Below are 19,139 nucleotides of genomic sequence, written 5' to 3'. Positions count from 1 at the left end.
ACTTGTCCTTAAACTTTGTGAGGTTTGCCTTCACCCATCTCTCCAGCCTGTCCAGATCTCATTGGATGGTTGCACAGCCTGACAGGGTGTCAGCCACCCTCCCCAGTTTCCTATCATCAGTGAATTTGCTGAGGGTACACTCAATCCCCTCTTTCAGAGCACTGATGAATATATTGAACAAAACTGGATCCCTGGGGAACACCGCTGACCACAGGAATCCAACGGGACTCAGCACCTCCAATCACAACTCTATGAACTCTGTTGTTGAGCGTTACCACTCCACCTCACAGTCCAGTCATCTAACCTACTTTTCTTGAGTTTGCCTAAGAGGATGTTATGGGAGACAGTATCAAAAGCCTTGCTGAAGTCAAAGTGAAGGATATCCACTACTCTTCCTTCCTCTGCCTTACTTGGCTAAAGATAGAGATGCCTTCTCAAAAGCACTTTGCTGTAAGAACTATCATATATATTTCCTTCTTGAGCTGCTACATTTAATTTTTTTCTCTTTAGGTCCATTGTCAGAAAGTGGTATTGCCTAATTAAAATTCTAATCAGAATTACAACTTCTGTTAGGAGTAGTGATGAATCCAACTTTCTGAAATTGCTTATCAGCCCTTAAAGATGGCTGAGATATCATATCTTGTAACACATTATTATCTATTTTCAAATACAATCTCAAAGCAGCTACATTACCTGTCCTACCATTGTTTCCCAGCATGGTCCTCTGGGAACATCTGCAGGGTCCACCTGTATTGGAGGAGCAGTTGAATTTTCTGGAATAGTACCATTGTACAGACTGGCTTCCCATATTGTCATATTATACTTAACTATCTTTTCTTCTTCCAACTACATAAAGAAATAAATCCAGGGGGGGGAGGGGGGACGGGGAGGAGAAAAACACACAACGTGAGTACATTACCAACTGTTAACCTTTTCTACTCCAAGATTCCCATTATCAGCCTAGACATGGACATGATTTACAGTACAGAAAGAAAATAACAGCTTTTACTACATCTGCAACTGGCTAGAAATCCTTCATTTTGCCCAGATACACATTAAAAATATTGAAGAGAGGTAAATAGCTTGCCTTGAGATTGATTTCATCCATTAGGGCAATAATGAAAGTGTAGAGATTGCCAAGAAAAAGAGCAAAGATTCGTCCAAGCTGCCATCTTAAAGCTATTCGAGGGTGGTAGTTTTCCAGAGAACTGATTACATCAAATAAAGTAGGACAGAACATTCCTAGAAGTGACATAACCATGTTCACCTGCAAGGGAGGGAAAGAAAGGAAAGAGAAAGAAAAACATAAAAAGTTTAGATAAGCTAGAGGCAAGTTCTTTCATTTTTAGAATATATTTCTCTTACTACTTATTTGGTTTTTGACTCAATGAAAGACAAAATCCACTCTGTAAGTCACAAGATGTTTTCACAGAAGAAGAAAGGGATGGAAACTCAGTTGTAATCTACTGCAGACGAATATATGAGATCTCTTTTTCTTTTTATATTTGTATGTTTCAATTAAACATCTGAAATAATCAAATGTTAATTATTCTGACTAGTATCTACATTTTAACCATAACCAGAATTCTATCAGAGAACTTTGCAAAACCTATTTCCAGTACTGTTTATACTGTATCTCTACCACGTTTTCCCAACAGATACATAGATATTCTATGAAAAACATTCTACTATAAGGATCACTAAGCCCAAATCCATGCTCTTCACAAGACTGCCTGAATACCAACCCATACAACCAAGAGCACTGTAGAACTCCTGACAGGTTTGTTGTTATGACCACTTCCCTGGAGAGCCTGTTCCAACAGTCAACCACCCTTCCAGTGAAGAAGCTTTTCGTAATGTCTATTCTAAACGTTCCTTGACACAGATTCATTGCATTTCATTGTGTCTTGTTGCTGGAAACCAGCGAAAGGAGATCGTAGTCTTCCCCTCTGCTGACCCCTGCTGTGCAGATATCAATGAGGTCACCCCTCAGCCTTCTCTCCAAGCTGAACAAGCCAAGGCACATTACCCTCAAGCTCTCCTCATCTTGTTTGTCCTACTCTGAACATACTCTAGTAGTTTGATGTCCATCTTCTACTAAGGAACACAAAACTGCACACAGTACTCAAGGTGGGGCCACGCCAGGGCACCTCCATCTAGTAATAGTAATAGTAATAATAATAACAATAATAATAATAATAGTAATAATAATATAAAAAAAACAAACAACCAAGTTGGAAGAGATCTTCAAGTTCATCGTGTCCAACCCCTCAACAACTAAACCATAGCACCAAGCACCCCATCAAGTCTCTTCCTGAACACCTCCAATGATGATGACTCCACCACATCCCCAGGCAGCCCATTCCAATGGGCAATCACTCTCTCTGTATAGAACTTCTTCCTAACATCCAACCTAAGCCTCCCCTGGTGCAGCCTGAGACTGTGTCCTCTTGTTCTGGTACTGGCTGCCTGGGAGAAGACACCAACATCCGCCTGTCTACAACCTCCCTTCAGGCAGTTGTAGAGAGCAAGAAGGTCACCCCTGAATCTCCTCTCCAGGCTAAGCAACCCCAGCTCCCTCAGTCTCTCCTCATAGGGCTTGTGTTCCAAGCCCCGCAGCAACCTTGTTGCCCTTTTCTGGACTTGTTCCAGCAAGTCAACATCCTTCCTAAACTGAGGGGCCCAGAACTGGACACAGTACTCGAGGTGCATCCTAACCAGTGCAGTGTACAGGGGCAGAATGACCTCCCTGCTCCTGCTGGCCACACTGTTCCTGATGCAGGCCAGGATGCCATTGGCCCTCTTGGCTGCCTGGGGACACTGCAGGATCATGTTCAGCCTACCATCGATCAGTACCCCCAGATCCCTCTCTGCCTGGCCGCACTCCAGCCACTCTGCCCACAGCCTGTAGCACTGCATGGGGTTGTTGTGGCCAATGTGCAGAACCTGGCACTTGGATGTGTTAAATCTCATGCCGTTGGATTCTGCCCATCTGTCCAGCCTCTCGAGGTCCCTCTGCAGAGCCTCTCTACCCTCCAGCAGATCAACTTCTGCCCCCAGCTTGGTGTCGTCAGCAAATTTACTGATGATGGAGTCAATGCCCTCATCCAGATCATCAATAAAGATGTTAAAGATGTAATGCTGTACTTGAAGGCACCCCAGGGTGTGGCTGGCTTTTTGGCTGCCAAGACCATTAAACCTAAGACTTTATAGCAAATATAGCCCATCATGGTTAATCTTCAGCAGTCAACTACAGCAAACACAACCAATCATGAATTTTAAAATTCAAATGTATTTTAACAGTGTTATATCTTGTCTGTCAATAGAAATATTCAATCCTGTCACAGAATCTCAGATCACAATCCTCATTGAATCTGGGGTCTCACATTCTCCCATGGCTACAATTTCCAGGGATAAAAGTGTGCCTAAGAGTAAATTTCTTGTGTCACACCAAGGGGTGGCCTAGCTAAAGAGCTGCAAAGGAATGAGCAAGAACAGGGCAAACATATATGAATAATAAGTCCTAGATTCCAGCTCCACCACTCTGGGTACTTGCTCAGCCAGATGTGGTTTTCATGTAATTAGTAACCTCCTGTCCTGAAGAGTCAAACCTAAAACATACCCTAACCCAGACAATGGGCTAAGCACCTGTGAATGTGTGAACCTGGACACTTCCTGGGGTCCACACGGTCCAGATAAATGTGCTGCACATGTAATTAACCTTGTAACATACCTGTGAACTGTGTGTGCTCCTGGCCAGGTTTGGATATGCCCCATCCTACAGGTTCAGTTATTGTGTTTCTCTGTTACCAAAGGGCATTAACTATCTTCAGACAGTACTTAAACCACCCAAGAACCAGCCATTTGTGGTAGTTCTCATATTGGAAAACAAAGTGAATATGTATTTTGAATAAAAGGTATGTTATTTAGGTAGGTCTAAATATAGTACCTGCTTACTTTATTGAAATGTTACTTGTTGCTTCATGGCAAGAGTATCAGAAGTCACTGCTTTTCTTTCTCTTGAACATTCAGTATTTTATATATTTTTATTATATTCTGTCTTTTTAAACCACTTATATGAAGCAAGCTAATTCTTTCTTAATTGCTTTCTAATCTGCTTTTTTCTATGTCTTGACTTAGTAGATGCTGCCTATCTCAAAAGCTCCCCGTCTCAAAAGACATTATTAACATAAGAAGTAAAATGAGGTACAGAAACTGGCATAGCTGAAAAGTGCAAAATTATTACAATCCAAAATGAAGGTTTTGCTGAGACAAAATGTAACACATTGAGTTTTCAAAGCCCCAAAACTATGGTAAATTAGGTATTTGAAAATGTAAATATTTTTCAGATAGTTTGATAAATGCATTTTCATCATATTTTTTAGTTGCTTGTGAAGGATTTTGCTGAACAAAGAAATTGTCTATTAAATCTTAGCCACTTTTATATAGTTTGATTTCAGAAAGGAGATGATTTATATTCTGGAGTTCTTGTCAACTTGAAGCTCAGCTACTGAAGCAGATTTTCTTCCCTTTTATTTATTACTGATAGTTTCAGTACTCTGTGTGACTTAGAAATTATGGAATGATTTACCAGAAGAGAGGCTGCATGACACTGTGGGTATATGGTAAAGTTATGGCTGATAACCATTATGGCCTTGTATTCACTAGTTGCTGACTGAATCTCAGAAACCTTCTCTCCCTACTGAGACAGAATTTTCCCAAAGGCAGGAACAACAATGAAGAAGCAGCAGAATTACTAAAATCCAGGTTCAAAACACATTATATCTCTCTGTGATGTTAACTACTTTAGATACCAGGTCTTTACAGTACACTCTGAAAACTAGAAAATTACTTCTTACACAAAATTTTCCAGATGCTATGAATCTGGTGAAAAATCCTGTGACTGCTGTCATAATTATGCACCAGTATCCTGGCATATATAGCTGTATCGATACAACATCAAGTATTGAACACTCTCTCCTCATTAGTTAAATGATAAGTTCATTACAAGTAATTACTCTAGGTAAAATAAACCATGTTTTCCACTGATAAAGATTGTAGTAGTCATAGATTTGATGGGAATCTGTTGCATAACGTGCTAACAACTTATGCTTCCAGTAAGTTCCATTAAAACAAAAATTAGAAATAGAAACTATGTTTCACAACAATAAAACCTCCCTTATGATTTTTAAAATAAGAGCATTGACAGCATGGTTTAATAACTTGAGTGCAAAGGTACTCCACACACACTACTTGGAATATAAAAGTAAATAGCAGAATATTCTAATATTCTCTGGCAGAATAGCTGTTGAGTTGTTTCAGGTTGCAAGATGCTCATACTACATCCTAACTGTGTTAACTACCTTCTATAAACTGAGAAAAGTCAAGTTTGGTCAGCATTTTTCATCTAGTTTCAGGACATACTAGCAAGGGAATCAGTGGCATTATTCATTTTGCCTCAATTTCCAAAATCCTGGGGAAATTGTTACATAGAAGAAGAATACTCATTTGTGACAGGTCACCAAGCCACAACCATGTATAAGTGATACAGAGGCTGATGGCAACCTCCAAGTGTACCAACATGTCCATTTCCACTAATTTGCTGTTCTCCTTGGCACACTAGGAAATTTCTTCTGAACCATGATCTGATAGAACTAGCTAACAAAATGGAGAGGGAATTAAAAAATTTATTTGTGTCAAGAAGAGGATATAGAGAAAAAAGCCTTGTCCACAAAGTCACCTTTATTAGGCTGGGAGCTTCAGGAACATAAGACATAAAATGAATTTACCCTGGACTTCTCCAAGGACAATGTAATTCCTTGTAAACATTTTTTAATCCCTTAATAATATTCCTTAAATAGTTTTCAGTATAAGGAAAAAAAAATTTATAGAAGGAGTTTAATGGTTTCATAAAAAATGTAAATTTTACATACTGTTTCTTCAATTGTATGCAAGATCTGCATTTGCATTTTTCAAAATATTACATTAAGTGTTTATGGGGGTTTTTCCCTGATTGAAATCTCAATTCATTTATCAATGATACAAACACAAGAAAGCTTGCTCTAAAAAGACGATAAATGTTTAAATGTTATATAGAAGTCAAATATGTTTATGTTATTAAACATTAATATTAAACCAAAAGAAACATTTCATACTTCACAAATATGTTCATTACAGTATCACAGTATCACTAAGGCTGGAAGAGACCTCAAAGATCATTGAGTCCAACCTGTCACCACAGACCTCATGACTGGACATGGCACCGAGTGCCACATCCAATCCCCTCTTGAACACCTCCAGGGATGCTGACTCCACCACCTCCCTGGGAAGCCCATTCCAATGATGAATGACTCTCTCCATGAAGAACTTTCTCCTCACCTCTAGCCTAAACTTCCCTGGCGCAGCTTGAGACTGTTCTTGAGACTGTCCCCTTGTTCTGGTGCTGGTTGCTAGAGAGAAGAGACCAACCCCTTCCTGGCTACAACCACCTTTCAGGTAGTTGTAGAGGGCAATGAGGTCACCCCTGAGCCTCCTCTTCTCCAGGCTAAACAATCCCAGCTCCCTCAGCCTCTCCTCATAGGGCTTGTGCTCAAGGCCTCTCACCAGCCTTGCTGCCCTTCTCTGGACACATTCAATTGCCTCGATGCCCTTCTTAAACTGAGGGGCCCAGAACTGGACACTGGACTCAAGGTGTGGCCTAACCAATGCAGAGTACAGAGGCACAATGACTTCCCTGCTCCTGCTGGCCACACTATTCCTAATGCAGGCCAGGATACCGTTACCCACCAAGAGGAAAAATTCTTTTGCCATATAAAGCAAAATATTGCTTTAACCACTTTCCTTTACAGGCACACCTGCTCCAGATCTTAGCTCTGTGATACAGTCTCCTTAGCAATACTTTTTGTAAAGCAGACAAAAGTAAAACAATGAATGTAAACATGCATATGTTTAACTTCTTTCCAATCTGTAGCAGAAGATAACATAACAGCTTTCAGTAGAACAGCTCTTGTTAGCACAAATCTGTTATCACACCTGTCAGCTGAGAGAAAGCTGAATTCCTCCTGACCTGTGTTCATCTGGTAGTCTGCTGTCACTTTTTGAGCTTCTGTTCTTTAAGCCAAGTAGTTTTGTATATGACATTTCTTTCCCATGAAATCAAAATGTAATTACTTTTCTTAATTGTTTAACCTAATCTAAACAGTCTTTTACAATATGCACAGCAGTGTCTTTGCTAAGAAAGTAGCAACTGTGACATCAGGTGTTTATTCCACAGTTATAACAAACACAGTCACTATCACTACACACATCTATCAGAAAGACCCATGTCAGCTCTAGAAAAGTAGATTAAGCACAAAGCAATGGTATTGGACTCTTGGACTGGGCAGCCAGAATTGGAAGGTATATGTTTCATTCTGTGGCTAAATTGCAGTGTTGCATCTATGCAGCCTCAAGTAAATTTGGACAGTCATTTCGCTTAGGCCAGTATCAGGAGGAAAGCAACAGGAGAGTGGGTTCCATGACAAGGTCTTGTGAGCCCACAGAGTGGCTGCAAAACAATCTTAATGCAGAAGAGGAAAGGTAAAGACCTCAAATAAAAACTAATTACAAAGGCACATTGTAAAGAATCAACTAAGGAATAATAATTTTAATGAAGCAGGAAGCAGAGAAACAAGAAAATTCTTTTGTCATATATTTACCATCCATAATTAGTACGGGGCGGGGGGGGGAGAAAAAAAGAAAGGCAACATGCAGAATAGAAGAACACAGTTTCAAACCACATCTATTTTAGAAATTTGCTAGCACGAACTTCATTTCTTTCCCACCACCCGTAGTTCTCCAAACCTTCCAGTGCAAATTTCTGGGATCTTCTAACAACAAAAAAGATGAGGTAGCCACTCCCAGCAAGCGTGCATAGAGCTAAGAAGTTAGCAAGAACTCTCAGGAACCGAGTCAAGTGAATATTTTCTTCTTTTCGGCTTTCCTGCTCCTCCACAATAGCTTCCTGCACTTGTTAGAAAGAAAAAAAACATTTTGAGTACTTTGAAGGTCAAGATACTACATTGCTTCCCTAGTTGTTAGAGGTCAAATGAATTACGAAAATACAAATGCACATTAGGCATCATGTTTTCAGATGAGCTTACATTGTCTCATAAAATCTGGCTTGAACCTTAGTGGACACTGAGATTTTGATTCCCAGAGTTCAATCTGCTTCTGTTGAGCATTGGCTATATTGCCAAGGAAGGATGTTGTATGAAAGGAAGGGTGTTGTATGTGGTTGGATAGTGCAACTAGTGTTTGGTCCTCCAACTCCAGTTCCCATACTGACCCCAAAACATAAATACATTCTTTAACATAGATATCCTTTCACTCTTTCACAGTAGTGCATCCTGCCTTCTATCCCAGAGTTTTCACTTAATAACTCTTGAAATCAATATACACTATAAACTAAAAAGAGTAGTAAGAAAACTTTGCATTGCCTTGAAAACTGAGATATATTTCATAATTAATTTGGAATGAAAAACTTTATATTACTCAGGGACAGTAACATTTTTCTTCCTGATAGGGAAATATACCCTAAAAATTTGAGGAAAATTCTTCTGACATGACAAACAGCCCTTTATAGATTATATTTTTGTTTTGTCTTACAGCATCTCTTCAGTGTAGCAAATGAGGAAGATAATATGTAGTCAGCAAAATTTTACAAGCATTTTTAAAGTTTTTCAGAAGAGTACTGTAGAAACTGACAACCATCCAAAATGAGAAAAAAGATATTATTTTTACATCAGAATCATTTTTGTAAAAATATTACTGCAGTCACAGAGGACAAATTAATATAATTAAGGTGGCAGGGCACAAAGGCTCAGACTTGGAAGGATATTGAATAACCAGTTTTAGTTTAAGCTTCTTGGCCATAGTCACAGTTAATACTCAATCTTAGTTTCATTTCATTTGAACCAGTGTGAAAGATAAATGAGACTAACTCAGCTTATTGCACTCTATTTTACCTTAAAACTTGTTGTGATGGAGGCAAACTTATTATCTGCTGTCTCAGGATTGCCAATGAGGTAGTCCCAACTTGTGAACATTTTCCAGCTGAAATTAAAACTAGTATCATCCCCACCACCATCATCATTTGCATTCTTCGCCATTCTACAAAATTCAGAAAGACACATAAAGACCTTGTTACAGCTAGTTCTGCTGCATGAGAGTAATCATTACATTTTTCCTACATGCTAATGTTGTTATAAAAAAAATTACATTTTTACTGCAGTTGGTCATGTTATGCTAAATCAGGAAATTTCAGTCCAAAACAACACAGAGAGATGGAGATTTTCATATTTAAAAAACTTATGAGCTCACAACACACATTTTGATGAGATACATACAATTCATTAACACCTTAGACAAACTCTGGTGTGTAAGGTATTCAATAAGAAAATATCAAGAACATCTCTCAGATAGAAAGCTAGAGAGTATCCTGGTTTTGTTAGAGCCTTAATAAAGAGGAAAATAAGAATTTAAAATAACAACCCAGAACAAAACCTGGTTATGCCATATAAAAGTATCACTAGTACAGTCCACTATCTTCCCTTTCATCTTTTATGCACTTCTATGTGCTATAAACAAGATTTTTAACTGTATCCAGAAATGATGAATTATTTCTTCAGTGACCTGACTTGATCTTGACTACTATCTTTTTTATTTCAAAATGTTGTCACACCTGTAATAATAGGAATCTTGATTCTGCGTACTTATCACTTAATTCAAATCATTAAGCACAAGGATGATTGTATCTTTGTGTATTGGTAGGATATAAACTAGTTAGCCTCCAGTACTGTACTGATTTCATGGTTAGGAAAAGGCAACACCTATTTTAAAGTTCACAGATGCAGCAGATATATGTTATTAATACTAACACATTCTACACACCACATTTTTAATAGTCCAGTGAAATATAAACTTGCAAATGGGGTAAGGAAATAGTACATCAATAATACAGACAATCCTTCTGAGCTGTCATAAATGAATATCAAGGTTATTGGTGCATTTTACTGCTCATAGACAGAAGTGACAGAGATTATGAAAGGCTCTTGGTAGGACCTTCCCTGCTTGAGGTGTCTGGACAAGGATGATTATTTTTCTCTTCCTGAAAGTCACAGAGAATCACAGAATCGGCAAGGTTGGAAAAGATCTCAGACATCATCAAGTCCAACCTGCCACCCAAGACCTCATGACTAACTAAATCATGGCTTCAAGTGTTATGTCCAATCTGCTTTTGAACACCTTCAGGGACGGTGACCACCACCTCCCTGGGCAGCACATTCCAATGGCAAATCACTCTTTTTGTGAAGAACTTTCTCCTCACCTCAAGCCTAAACTTCCCCTGGTGCAGTTTGAGACTGTGTCCCTTTGTTCTGGTGCTGGTTGCCTGAGAGAAGAGACAACCCCCACCTGGAAACAACCTCCTTTCAGGTAGTTATAGAGAGCAATAAGGTCACCCCTGAGCCTCCTCTTCTCCAGGCTAAACAACCCCAGCTCCCTCAGCCTCTCCTCATAGGCCTTGTGCTCCAAACCCCTCACCAGCTTTGTTGCACTTCTCTGGACACCTTTCAGCAGCTCAACATCTTTCCTAAACTGAGGGGCCCTGAACTGGACACAGGACTCAAGGTATGGCCTAACCAGTGCTGAGTACAAGGGCAGAATGACTTCCCTGCTCCTGCTGGTCACGCTATTCCTGATAAAGGCCAGGATGCCATTGGCCTTCTTGGCCACCTGTGCACACTGCTGGCTCATGTTCAGCCGGCTGTCAACCAGTACCCCCAGGTCCCTTTCTGCCTGGCTGCTTTCCAGCCACTCTGACCCCAGCCTATAGTGCTGCATGGGGTTATTGTCAACACTCTTGATGTTGAGACATCCTTTCTTTGAGACCAGCAATGTTTCTATGTTATGCAATGTCCTGGAAGAGCTGCCGAGAGGAGCTCTGAATCTAAATATATTCTCTGAATAGGAAAATATTTATAGTCTTCACTAAGTCAGTCTTTCATGTAGACATTGCCTGTCCCAGATCTGTCAAGAGCAGAAAAAATGGTAGCACCTTCTGTTACACTGTTTTTAGTTCCTATGCCCTATCTGTTGTTTCCTGGAGAACCAGCACAGAGCTGAAGAATACAAAAACTGTTCATAAGTGCAGCTGAATATTTACTAATACTACCCTAATATATCCAGATGGGAAGTTAATATGTTCAAAGTATTTTTCCTCAAGGATATTCCTTTGTTTGTGCCACAGGGATTTTCTGCTAGGATTTTTTTTTTTTTAATCTGATTGACAGCCACAGAAAAAAAATGAGATTAAGACTTTTCAAATCTTCTCAACCACATTATCAAAAATATTTTTAGATGTACTTTTGAGCTAAACTAAATATTATTTACTATAGTACTTTAAAAAAAATACATCGGAGTTAATTCTGCTTTCCCACGAATCCATCACTTCTTATTAGCTTTTCACTAACTCACCTGTGGCCAGGATGGGGAGGCAATGGTTCAACTCTCTGGATGGTATGGGGTTTTTTTTTTCCTTTCCATTTCAGTATCACTAAGGTTGGAAGAGACCTCAAGGATCATCAAGTCCAACCTGTCACCACACCTCATGACTAGAGTAGGGAGGACACTACTGCCCACAGCAGGCTTGAACTCACGACCTTCCCATTAAGGCTCTTATGTGCTACCAACTGAGCCACACTTGTTTTTTTTAGTAGTTTGTTCCTCCTCCAAAAATGCATGTATATGACTGAATACATGGGATTTTTTTCTTTTGAAATAATGCTTCTTATCCTGTGCAGGGAACTATGCAATATTTGAAAAACAGAAAATTAATTTATCTAGTGCCCATGCAAGTGATAACTACTGACTTCAGGGGAAAAAGAAAGACAATAGAAATAGATTAACTGCAGTTTCTCTATATTCTCAAGTGTCCTTGAACTTTAACCCACAATGCTCTGACTTTTTTCTCCATAGGCATATTTTAAAGCCACCACTATATCTAACTGTATTATTATGGTTACCTTTCTTGAATCAAGCATATTAAAGATTGTATTAACTGGCATCCATCTCCTTAGAAACTATCAGTGAGTTAGGCTATAAAATAAAATTTCATTTAAGCTTTACTCCTAAGACAAAATTCGGGTACATAATTTGAAAGACAAAAGCTGATATTTCACCAGACGCTCTGGTTAGGCACTATTTCAATTATTCCTGTACTTCCTTCTGCTTTAATATTATACACTTAGCATTATATCAAGCAGAGTTTTCACACTGCCAGAAATTATTTTGCATTCCACAGAACATTTATATCCTTATTATGGCCAGTAGCATTAATTCCTCTAAATCACTCTGCAGATATGACCTAATCAGTATAGTTTTGCTGTGAATCATTTACTGCAGACTGAGAGTTACACAAAATATTTTCCATGTGCTTCTTTCTTTCTTATTTTTTTTTTTCCTTCATAAAAGAATTTAAGTCACATGAGGTGTCGTTAAAGGCAGAACAATTTAATTTCATCAATGTTTCCCACTTTCACGATGCTGCAACACAGCTCCGGGTGCCAAAACAACAGGTATAAAAATATAGGTTGAAGGAACTTTGCATGACTTTGACCTTTCGCTTGACCTCATATCATCCTGCTCTTTCAATCATATTTTTTAAAAGTCTCAGTGGTTAGCAGTGGAATTCTCTGCCTTTTTGGATGCAGTGTTTACCACATCCAAGGAGAACTTACGTTCGAATGACAATCATAAAGCTGTAGCCGATAGTCCCAACTCCAACAAGGAAATAGGAAAGCGGCATTCTGAACTTGAGCCATCCAATTGTCCTCTGGTTATTGTAATACCCATAAAAGAGTACAGAATATTGTGCAAAGCCCTGAAAAGTCAGCAAAAATTATAATGTCACATCTGTTAAATATGCATGTAACCAGAAATCCTACCAAAAGCATTGTACCGTAACATTCATTTCAATTCATTCAAAACAGTTGTAAGCATCACTATAGTACATCTCACAGGACAAAGAATCTCTTTTATTTATGAGACTTGGGATATTTTGTGCCAACTTTCAAATTTTTCATATTTAAAACTCTTCACGGGCAGTCCATCTGTGGTTTAAGGAGTCAAAAAATTTTCATCTACATACTTCTTGTAGTAAAGGCAAAAAACATTCTGGTTTACAAAATTGGTTTGTCAATTACTTTGCAGATAAAATACCAGATTTCACATTTCTAAAATTTAATTGCACAGCCCATTTGATATAAAATTCTCATGTATCTTCTCTCTCTGGACATTTTCCCTGAAGTTTATTGGGTTCAGATCATTTAATATGCATCAACCAATAGTTAGCTGCATCTTACAGCTAATTATTTGGTATGTAAATGTTTTTAACATTTAAGATTCAAGGTTGTAAAAAGTGAAATGTAAGCAAAGCAAGTTGTATCTTTTTCCCTCAAAATCCTGATGAGAATTACCTGCTTTTCTATGGGTTAAATTGCAGGTTTTTTCCAAACTAATTTAATAGCACATTATCAACAATAAGGAATTGCTGGTATCCCAAATGATCCAAACAGCTAAATTTTCCTCAGGTTACAGTAAGAACTTGCCTTCTAGAAGAAGTCTGCTTTCAGAACCTTTACAAGGTTAGATCACCAAATGCACAACAATGGCAAAGCTCTGCTTCATACCATCATGCAACTGCTGTACTCACCAGTAATCATGAATTATTTTTACAATAATAGAGTAAGGTGAGGGTGTCATGAATTATAAAAGCCATTTATTTATTTTCTGCTTTTCAATTGCTCATTTTACCTAAAATATGTAACAACTTTCTCTTATCTATTACTGCAAAATGTACACTTAAGTTATTGTATATCTTACTATCTATTAAATGAGACACCTAATTCACAATTCTAAGCAGAAAATGAAATACTAATATATGATAAACAAGAATATTATTTATGTTAATTTGATAATCAACATATCTCATTTTTATTCATTTCAAACAAGCTTTGGGCCACTGTGGCACTTCAGGCTGGGTGGCTCCTGTTCCTGACACATAAGTCACACCTCCAGTGTCCCAAGTGCCTAACCCAATAATGTGGACACAGGAAACAGTGTATTGCATACACAACGAAGTGTTGGGAGGCTTTTGGGTGTGATGTAAGGTACTCTGTATGCTTTGGGATATCTTTGCCACTATGCTTTGCAGCTTCTGTAAAATACTTACTGCTTTTCCATTTAAACTTTCCATCACTTTTGCAATCCATTTGTGAATGTCATTCTTTTGCCCCTTTCAGGGGCAACAGAGGATCCATCTGGCCTCAATCCAGGACAGATTATTGGTAGCAGAGGATGGTTGCTGTAGGAACTCTGCAAGTTGGATTGAAGAAGTGCAGAAATGGAAAAGCTAAAATGGAAATCTGGACATTGTCGGTTTTGATGGCTGGGCTCAAGGTGGTTGTTTTTGTTTTTTTGTCAGGGTGACTGTGTGGGCATTTTATGGGTTCCAGAGGGACACCTGGATGCATAGCTGTGGCGTGGAATCCTTCCTGCTGTTTCAAGGCAGCAGTGGCGATTCTATAGCCATTGGCATGGAGGAAAACTTAAGAATGCAGTGCCTTCCCCTTTCCCCTTTGCTCCATGCAGAGTGGTGAGCGGAACAGAGTGGAGCAGAGGAGGTGGCAGCTGCAAGCAGACCAGAGTCAGCTTGTCTTGCAGCAGTGGGGGCTAGCTGCAGTGGGAGGGGGAGCGGTGGCTCCCGCAGTCCAAGAAGGTGAGCAGTGGCTTTAGCTGAAAGCTGCTCCTGAGGCTCAGGGAGCAAGTTATGGCTTTGGCTGGAAAAGTTGCTTGTGTGACCTGTGTTGAAGGCATATTATGCCCAGATACCGAATCTTGTTCCAGCATGTAGACCAATTCCCCCTCCTTGAGGAGGAAGACAAAAGCCAAGGCATTAGCCAGGCCAGCACTCACCCAGCACATGCAGTGCTCGTGCAAATACCAAGTATGGGCATAATTCTAGCTTCACGCTTTCTGTAGGTTGAAGCCAGTTGTTTATGAGAGTGCTCATTGGTCAAACCTAGCCTCAAGGAATCTATAAGTATCACCCCAGCTGGTAAACAAGTTGCCCCCTCTTTCACTTTGTCTCTGTACTTGCTCGAGAGAACAACTCTCGAGACATAGCCTCTGCCATTGAGCTTATTGTTGTTAGCTTCTGTCATACATGCTCGCATACTGAAAGCCTCTGCATCATGACGAGCAATCATGAGGATCATCTCCAGAGGGAGGACCTTCGCTGAGCCCGAGAAGCCCAGCATCACCACAGCCAGTCATACTGACTGGGAGAGCCCACCGTGCCACCAGAGGACTGAACCAGCCCCCGAAGGTAAGATCTGCCCAGTTGCCAGGGAGAAAGGACTTGATTGAGACCGAGTCCGCATATGCCTAGCCCTGCTATAGCAGGAGAGGAGCCACCACGTGTGCTGCCCTGTGAACCTCAGGGAAGACCAAAGAATTGTTCATGCCTATATTGCACCAAACCCGGGACTACTCTGAACGTTCCACTATTCCTTTAAGCCAAGTAAACAATAAGCCGCCACTTAACCTAGCCTCATTCTCTTCCCAAGGCTGTTTACATCAGCCCCGAGAATCGCTGTAGTCAGGCCAACCCTGCAGCCTTTGTCTGCTGTTGTGTCCTCCAAGCCCGCCTACTGGCAACTGTTGCCTCGCCCTGCCGTGCGAACCGACTCCGAGGGCCAACCACGACCAGGACTGATCCCTGTTGTCTGGAGGGAATCGACCAAGTCCTGAAGTGAACCTGCTTCCATGCTAAGCCCAGCTTCCATTATTCCCTCTCCACTGCTGCGGAGAGAGGAGACACGGCCGTCCAACTCGACTAGGAACCAGTCCAGCGACAGTAGTCTGCCAGACCTTCACCTTGCTACAAACAACAGCTACAGAGTATCTTCCACGTGCTTTCCATCCACTAGCACTCAGTTCAAAGTGTCCACATCTAGCAATCACTGATGCATAGAAAGATTATAATATTGCTGTATATAGCCAGAAGCCAGCCGCGTCCTGCCGAGTCGCCATCTAGTGGCCAAGCAGCAGAACTGCACCCTTCATTATATAAATATAGAAATAGTCTGTAGATAGTTCAATTCAGCTCTAATCATAACACTAAGCCATTTATGGAATGTATTTCATTAACGTGCACTAGAACATGTATATAAGTTAGTGATTCATCAGTTATTAATAATTTGATAATTAATAAAAATACTATTTTCATATTTCATATTCATACATTTAATAACCTCTTCATCACATGGCCCGAGGGGTGGCAGCTGCTTCGATCTGTACCATGGCAGCAGAGGTGATGGTGGTGCTGCCATTCTGTATATTGGCAGTTGTTACCTCTCCCCTGATTTTTCAGACATGTTCCAAAAATGGCACCTAACACCTGGTCCCGCCTCTCTTCTCAGGGGGTTGCAGTGCAGCCACTCCCTCTCCCAGGGGAGGGCTGTGTAGCTGGATGCCACCATATCTCAGTACACTATCACTCACGGGGAGCAGCGTGCCTGTGTGTGGTGTGCATGCGTGCAGCATGGGGCCTCATCTGGAAGCAATCAGCACTGGGCAGTTTATGGAAATCTCAGCGTGCTGTTTCTTGGAGGGGTGGAAAGGAGTCAAAGAGCCTGATTGTTCTGACTTGGTTGCCCCAAAGGTTGGAAACATGCAGCTTGAGCAGTTGTAGATGGAGATAAAAGTTTGCTTCAGAAATTGAGGTTTTTCCAGGTAAGCAGGATGTCTATTGCATCCATTAAGAGCTCACACTGCAGAAGAATGAACTCTACATCGCTGGGAGGTTTCATCAAATGAGGGAAAAGGACTGGAAAGAACTGTTATCTGAGCCTCAATGAGAGACTATTTGGAAGAACACCCAGATGAAGACTTGGACTTTGCTATACATGTCATCTAAGGGTTGTTTGTAATTTGATCATGTATTTTGGGTGCAGGAATTAGGGTATGAAATAAGGGGTGGCATGTGGCAGTTCAGGCTGGGTTCCTCCATTTCCTGACATGTAAGTTACACCTCTGGAGTCCCAAGTGCCTAACCCCATAAGGTGGATGCAGGAAATAGCGTATTTCATACACATAATATACTGTGCCATATAAATAGAATATAGAATACATAGAATAAATCAGGTTGGAAGAGACCTTCAAGATCATCTCGTCCAACCCATCAACCAATCCAGCCCACCTAAACAACTAACCCATGGCACCAAGCACCCCATCAAGTCTCTTCCTGAAAACCTCCAATGACGGTGACTCCACCACCTCCCCAGGCAGCCCATTCCAATGGGCAATCACTCTCTCTGTATAGAACTTTTTCCTAACATCCAACCTAAACCTCCCCTGGTGCAGCCTGAGACTGTGTCCTCTTGTTCTGGTACTGGCTGCCTGGGAGAAGAGACCAACATCTGTCTGTCTACAACCTCCCTTCAGGCAGTTGTAGAGAGCAATAAGGTCACCACTGAGTCTCCTCCTCTCCAGGCTAAGCAACCCCAGCTCCCTCAGCCTCTCCTTATAGGGCTTGTGTTCCAAGCCCCGCAGCAACGTTGTTGCCCTTCTGTGGACACGTTCCAGCAAGTCAACATCCTTCCTAAACTGAGGGGCCCAGAACTAGACACAGTACTCGAGGTGCATCCTAACCAGTGCAGTGTACAGGGGCAGAATGACCTCCCTGCTCCTGCTGGCCACACTGTTCCTGATGCAGGCCAGGATGCCATTGGCCCTCCTGGCTGCCTGGGCACACTGCAGGATCATGTTCAGTCTACCGTCAACCAGCACCCCCAAGTCCCTCTCTGCCTGGCTGCTCTCCAGCCACTCTGCCCACAGCCTGTAGCTCTGCATGGGGTTGTTGTGGCCAATGTGCAGAACCCGGCACCTGGATGTGTTAAATCTCATGCCGTTGGACTCTGCGCATCTGTCCAGCCTGTCGAGGTCCCTCTGCAGAGCCTCTCTACTCACCAGCAGATCAACACCTGACCCCAGCTTGGTGTCATCAGCAAATTTACTGATGATGGACTCAATGCCCTCATCCAGATCATCAATAAAGATGTTAAAGAGCATGGGGCCCAGCTCTGATCCCTGGGGCACACCACTAGTGACTGGCTGCCAGCTGGATGTGGCACCATTCACCACCACTCTCTGGGATTGGCCCTCCAGCCAGTTCCTAATCCAGCACAGAGTGCTGCCATCCAAGCCATGGGCTGACAGCTTGGCCAGCAGTTTGCTATGGGGAACGTTGTCAAAGGCCTCGCTGAAGTCCAGGTAGACCAGATCCACAGGCCTTCCCACATCCACCAGGCGGGTCACCTGATCATAGAAGGAGATCAGGTTGTTCAGGCAGGACCTGCCCTCCCTAAACCCATGCTGGCTGGGTCTGATCCCTTGGCCATCCTCTAAGTGCTGTGTGATTGCACTCAGCATGACCTCTTCCGTAGTCTTGCCTGGCACTGAGGTCAGGCTGACAGGCCTGTAATTCTCTGGCTCATCCAACCTGCCCTTCTTGTGGATGGGCACCACACTGGCTAGCTTCCAGTCATCTGGGACCTCTCCAGTGAGCCAGGACTGATGAAAAATGATGGATAGTGGCTTGGCCAGCTCATCTGCCAGCTCCCTTAGCACCCTAGGATGGATCCCATATGGTCCCATGGACTTGTGGGGATCCAAGAGGCTGAGGAGAGCTCCAATCTCCTGCTCATGGAACATAGGGAAGCTATGAAGCTCCCTTGCTCCTTCTGCCAGCTCTGCAGGCCAGCTTTCTGGTAGACGTTCTGTCCTGCTAGTAAAAATCCATCTATGAAGTCATTCTCTTCCTCTTTCTTTCCTCTCTGTTCCCATGGGAGATGTTCCCTGTTGGCTAACGGTGGGGGCATATCTGAAGGACTCTTAGGCGTGGCTAGGCCTAATGCCAGGAGGAGATGGGGAGGGGCAGTCTCAGACCTGGCCAGCCTGAGACTAACTAAGCAGTGGGGGGGAAGAAAGAACCCTGTGGGCTTTGGGTATACCCTCATGTGGGGAGAAGGGAAGTATTG

At 41.6% G+C, this 19,139-nt stretch overlaps 1 protein-coding gene across 1 annotated transcript in view; it reads right to left on the bottom strand.

Moving 5' to 3' along the window:
* TMC1 (transmembrane channel like 1) overlaps nt 1-19,139 on the bottom strand; it is a 98,376-nt gene that overhangs the window by 17,088 nt on the left and 62,149 nt on the right. Inside the window, exons 9-13 of the mRNA XM_054178409.1 lie at nt 12,777-12,919; nt 9,006-9,150; nt 7,808-8,002; nt 1,088-1,267; nt 694-846 (exon numbers count right to left, since the gene is read on the bottom strand). Coding sequence (XP_054034384.1) covers nt 694-846; nt 1,088-1,267; nt 7,808-8,002; nt 9,006-9,150; nt 12,777-12,919 — 816 coding nt within the window. The remainder of the gene's footprint in view (nt 1-693; nt 847-1,087; nt 1,268-7,807; nt 8,003-9,005; nt 9,151-12,776; nt 12,920-19,139) is intronic.

The sequence above is a fragment of the Dryobates pubescens genome, chromosome Z, assembly GCF_014839835.1.
Source record: "Dryobates pubescens isolate bDryPub1 chromosome Z, bDryPub1.pri, whole genome shotgun sequence".
NCBI classification, from domain to species: Eukaryota; Metazoa; Chordata; class Aves; order Piciformes; family Picidae; genus Dryobates; species Dryobates pubescens.
Note: the sequence above shows the minus strand (reverse complement) of the source record. Positions and strands in the feature narration are given on the sequence as shown.